This window comes from Malurus melanocephalus, unplaced genomic scaffold (genome assembly GCF_030028575.1).
Source record: "Malurus melanocephalus ecotype Western Australia unplaced genomic scaffold, MMel_1.1 scaffold_476, whole genome shotgun sequence".
In the NCBI taxonomy this organism is placed as follows: Eukaryota; Metazoa; Chordata; class Aves; order Passeriformes; family Maluridae; genus Malurus; species Malurus melanocephalus.
In genome coordinates this window covers 135,104-140,825 of record NW_026623708.1, presented here as the reverse complement: position 1 = coordinate 140,825, position 5,722 = coordinate 135,104, and the positions used below count along the sequence as shown (strand labels likewise).

Sequence of the window (5,722 nt, the reverse complement as noted above, 5' to 3'; positions counted from 1 at the left end):
GTGAGACAGGCAATGCCCACGGAGCTGCTCTGGGTGGGACAGGTAAGGCATTCCTGACTTTCTCATGAGCATSAATCTATGCCCTGGAAGCTATGATCAGAGTTTGTACCTGTGCTCAGGTGCAAAGCTCAGAGGGTGCTTGCTGTTAAAGGGGTCTGTGAGCTCACTGCAAGCCCCTGCAATCCTGCTGGGATTCCAAAGGCAGAGGGAACTTGAGACCTCCAACTCTCTGAACCCCTTTCTGCTGCCATCAAAGGAGTCATGACCCTCCCTGCTGGAGCACAAGACCCATTTGAGTCAAAGAAGAAGAGCAGTAGCAGCAAGTCCTTGCTTTTTGRTCATGCCATGCCATCACAGCAGGCACAACTACTTCCATGTAGAGGAAGGAGATGGAAGCACCAATTTTCCCTTGGCAAGTTTCAGTGGAACATTTCCTGGGTGTAGGGAGAGTGACATTAAGACATGTCTTCCCCTGGCATTCCAACATAAAATGAAAATGTGCCAGGAGTCAAGGGCATTGTCTGCTTTCAGGGAAGAGCAATTTAAACACTAAGACTTGCCTCCATGGAATATGAAATAGGCTCTCAAAGCATTTAAGGAGGCAAGCACGTTTTTAATTTTCTCTGTAATAGAAAAGGCAGGATATTCAARCGATGATAAAAGTGTGAGARGTATGAARACAGACAGAAGTAGAAGATAAAAGTGAAGGAACAAGGAAGAGGGGAAAACAGAGCCTGTGTAACAGCTGATAGCAATCAAAGTTTGCAAAGTTTTGCCAAGAAACAGATTACAAAACACATGAGTGCAGGGGCAGGATTTCTTTTAAGCTGGAGCTAAGCACGGTTTGTCTTTTGCTGTATAGCCCATGGGAGGTTGGTTGTTTCTACATAAGGAACTCTGAGACATCAATATATGACAGACACAGGAGTGGAACGCTCCATGAATTTAAGATCAAGGCYGGTGCTTAGCTGCCATATATGTCATCCCACATTTCAGCCTCTCATTCTGACAAACCTTCCCTCATCACTTCTYTTTCAGATGCAAGTGCCTGTGACAAATGTCCTGAGGATTACTGGTCCAACGAGAACCACACATCCTGCATCCCCAAGCAGATAGAGTTTCTGGCCTGGACTGAACCCTTTGGGATCGCTCTGACTCTCTTTGCTGTGCTTGGAATTTTCCTGACTTCTTTTGTTCTGGGAGTCTTCACCAAATTTCGCAACACACCCATCGTCAAGGCCACAAACCGGGAGCTATCCTACCTCCTCCTCTTTTCCTTGCTATGCTGCTTCTCCAGCTCGTTGTTCTTCATTGGTGAGCCCCAGAATTGGACTTGCCGTCTGCGGCAGCCAGCTTTTGGTATCAGCTTTGTCCTCTGCATCTCCTGCATCCTGGTAAAAACCAACCGTGTCCTCCTCGTCTTTGAGGCAAAGATCCCCACGAGTCTCCACCGAAAGTGGTGGGGCCTCAACCTCCAGTTCCTTCTGGTCTTCTTGTGCACATTTGTGCAGATTGTCATCTGTGTGATTTGGCTCTATACAGCTCCACCATCMAGTTACCGAAACCATGAACTGGAGGATGAGATCATCTTCATCACTTGCCATGAAGGCTCCCTGATGGCGCTCGGCTTCCTCATTGGCTACACCTGCCTACTGGCAGCCATCTGTTTCTTCTTTGCCTTCAAGTCTCGAAAGCTGCCTGAGAATTTTAACGAGGCCAAGTTCATCACCTTCAGCATGCTGATATTCTTCATCGTGTGGATCTCCTTCATCCCYGCTTACGCCAGCACATACGGCAAGTTCGTCTCTGCTGTGGAGGTGATTGCAATACTGGCTGCCAGCTTTGGGCTTCTGGCCTGCATCTTCTTCAACAAGGTCTACATCATCCTCTTCAAGCCCTCCCGCAACACAATCGAGGAGGTGCGCTGCAGCACAGCTGCTCATGCTTTCAAAGTGGCAGCCAGGGCCACGCTCAGACGGAGCAACGTGTCCCGCAAGCGCTCCAACAGCCTGGGAGGCTCCACCGGCTCCACCCCTTCCTCCTCCATCAGCAGCAAGAGCAACCACGAGGACCCTTTTCCTCTACCGGCCTGCGCCGAGCGGCAGCGCCAGCAGCAGCGTGGGTGCAAGCAGAAAGTCAGCTTTGGCAGTGGCACAGTGACCCTGTCGCTGAGCTTTGAGGAGCCGCAGAAGAACGCCATGGCCAACAGGAATGCCAGGCGCAGGAACTCGCTGGAGGCCCAGAACAGTGACGACAGCCTGATGAGGCACCGGGCCCTGCTTCCTCTGCAGATCAACGAGCCCCTCGGCGCTGAGCCCAGCTTTCAGGCAGCTTCCAGCCCGGAGAGCAGCTCGCAGGAGTCGGTGGTGGGAGACAACAAAGAAGAAGTACCAAGCCCTGAGGCAGAGCCTTCCCTGCCATCAGCTAACTCCCGAAATTTTATAGGCGCYGGAGGTGGCTCTGTCACAGAGAACACGGTACATTCCTAACAAAAGAAGATTGTGGAAGCACACCAGCCCCCAAAGAGGAACTTGCTCACCTCTTGCCTCTAAAYGGGAAGGGCAACAAAGACACACCGCTGTGACACAGCCCCACCACACCTTAATGTTAGCATCGGCAGGGTAACACATATCTCCAGAGGAGGGACTGTGTCTGGGGAGCCTTGGATTGAATTTGCATTTGCTTTATTGAAACCAGGACATCTCAGAAGGACAAGTGAAGATGGCCTCTGGTGGGGCTTAAGCAGAARTCTGCATGCTGCCTTGCCTCCATAAGCTTTTCCTGCCAGACTGCAACTCAGCTGACTATGGGAGGCATTAGGCAATTACACTATACCCTGCTTTTACATTTATGTATAATATTCCTCTTTCCCACTATGTATAATACTCCCTCTTTATCCAGTATATGTGATCTGTAATCATGTGCATCAGGACTTTCAGCTCTACAAAAGCAAGGTACACGGTTTCACTTCAGGAAAGCACCGTCATGGGGAAAATAAAAAAAGCCCCCAACATCCTGCATGCTGTGTACAGCCAAGGGTGTGGACATGTAAAGTATTTAATGTGACAGAGCGCCCTGCTATTTATATKTAGTAATGTCCCAGTCTCTCCTTTCTGCCCAACAGGAAATATTGGACAATACTCTCCATAGACTCCATTGCACTAGACCAAGCTACTTAGGTTCCTACTGGTTTCCTCCTGCTGGAGTAGCTTTACCTCCAGCCTGCCTGCTTTGGTGGAGGGGGAGAACAGCTTGTAAATCCCTCCTAAAAACCATTGTGAGAGCACAATGAGATGTATCCCTGATTGATTATGTCGCTAGTAGTTGTATGCTTAACCAAGTGTTGCTGCTGTACTATCCCACAAGGCATACATGGCTAACCCTTTCACACCATAGTCAGTGTTGTGCTTTGCCATATTAATCTGCCTCACACCTACATGGAGCATTGTGCCAGTCCTGGTGATACTGGTGGGCCTGACACAGCAAATGAAATGAGGAGAAATGGAGGAGTTAGGGATGGAGAAGGATTCCCCAGCTGTGATAATAGGATCGATGAAGCGGGTGAATATTTGAAGCGTGCATGCTGATAGATCACTGGGTGAGGAAGACATTCAGGCYTGGGTTCTTGGACACGCATAGAGACAAGTGGATGAATTGGCTATAGTTTGGCTCCTATAGGCCACCTACTAGGTTATTCCCAATTTTGAAACCAGGGCACCTAGCACAAAAAATGGTGGACYATACCTAAAGAAAAACAGTAAGGACTTCAGCAGAGAGCATAGCAGAACTTTATTACTCTTGTCCCACTCTTCCTAAAGCAGACATAAGTGCTCCTGGTTTTGCAAGGCATGCCCGGCTGTTTTTGATTCATGGTGGAAAAGTTGAAGAGAGTCATTAGAAGAGAGATTCATTGCAGCTTGATGAGAGAAAAAGCACCCCAGGACAGCCTGACAGGAGGGGCTAGGGTTGCAATGCAGAATTTATTTCCCTCTTCCCAGATTCCAAGTGCAAGAACAAGCATCTGTCAGGAAGATGTCAGTAGCCTCCCTCATTAAACACAAAGGTAGTCTAGACCACTACAGAATGGTAGCTGGGCCTGCAGCTCAGTGTGAGCAGAGAYAAAAGGACTGTGTTCGAATGCATTGGGAAGAACACTACAATTCTCTTGTTACTGTTTTTGCTTGGTTGTTTTTTTTTTTGCCAGGGCAGGCAAATAAAACTTACAGGTGACATTACTGCATAACAACTTCATTTTTCCACCTCCACTTGTTGACAAGGAAAAAGAGTTTTGACTCAGGAGACCAAAGTCAAAATCCAGAACCCCAAGAAGCACACTGTTCAGACGAGTTATTTTAACCCTTTTGTTGATCTGTTACCCCCCCTTGGAGTGGGCTCAAATTTTAATTCCACCACATTAGAACCAATCCAACTATAATTGCAAGGCCCACAAATGACAATATTTAATTAAAACTGTCACAGATGGTTGGGGGTTGAAAAAGAGCGAGTTTGAAACACAAATCCTTCCAGCCCAAATTTTGGAAACCACATTCTACCCCTGGACCCAGCAAGAGCTGCTTACTGCTTCTAAAACCCAGGTCCCTTCCCCAGGCTTCTCACTGTGGCCTGTGGTGTCTGTTTAGGGTACAGAATTGAGCCCCGAGGGCTCCTAACTGCACAAACAGAGATGAGCACTAGATGGCAGAAACTGCTAAAAAAAACCATTTTGGTTATGACTAACACTTCGAAAAAGTCCAATAGCTGAGTAGTTTTAGTGCTAGTGAATCATTCCTCTTGGGGCAAAGCAGCACAGTAGCCCCTGAAGTGAAGCTGACAGCATTGAAACATGTAAGAGCTCAATGACTGAAATGAAAACAACACAATCTACAAACCAAAGACTGTGTGTGAACACATGCACTGTTAGAAACAGAAAATCACCATCAGCTGCCTTGTTGGGAAAAAAATATTCACCTGCTATGTATCCAGTAGATAATACTGACATATGGGTGCTTTTCATTCCTTGGGTGTTTTTCATTCWTAACATTTACTTAAAAGGAATTTGAACCCTGGCATACAATGAGTCTCAAGAGCTGCAGTCATTTTTTAGCATGGTCAACAGTGCTGTGTTTGCTGGGAAAGCCCCATCCACCCTCCTTGCTCTCATACTTGGAGTCCTAAGCCTCCAATTCCAATGAAAAAGACCCCTTTGGGGAAGGTGCTTTACAAATAAACCCTTTTCCCCCTGCACAGAGAGGGGGATATGTYCTCATCCTGACAATTCCAGGAGAAGAAAAGGCTTGCTCAGGCACTGTCCAGAAACCTGTTGGTTTATCACATACAAAAACACTGAYGAAGATGCACTGGGGAACATTCTTSTGCTGAAAGCCTGAAAATCACCACTGACATTTCCTACCAGAGGATGCCCACCTGAATGGCTGCCCCATACCACCCACCACGGATCAAAAACCCACTGGAAAGCTGCCCCAGTGTGGTATTTCCTGAGCCATTCAGTAGTGACAACAGCTGTCTGGTGGGATTTCCTTTGGAAAACTTGGGAACCATCCCGTTTCCTCACAAACTCGGCAGGGCTCTGCCTACCCAAAGTGCCAGTTGAGCATTTCTTTATAGATGATAGCAGAGGAAAGAAAACCTTCTTCCCCGTTATATTTCATGCTTCTCACCATGTCCGTCCTATCAGTCCAGGAGCTCCATTCAGTTTGCAATA

At 47.6% G+C, this 5,722-nt stretch overlaps 1 protein-coding gene across 1 annotated transcript in view; it reads left to right on the top strand.

Moving 5' to 3' along the window:
• CASR (calcium sensing receptor) overlaps window positions 1–4,067 on the top strand; it is a 37,030-nt gene extending 32,963 nt beyond the window's left edge. Inside the window, exon 6 of the mRNA XM_057380897.1 lies at window positions 1,031–4,067. Within this exon, the coding sequence (XP_057236880.1) occupies window positions 1,031–2,489 (1,459 nt within the window). The 3' untranslated portion in view covers window positions 2,490–4,067. The remainder of the gene's footprint in view (window positions 1–1,030) is intronic.
• Window positions 4,068–5,722: the final 1,655 nt, after the last annotated feature.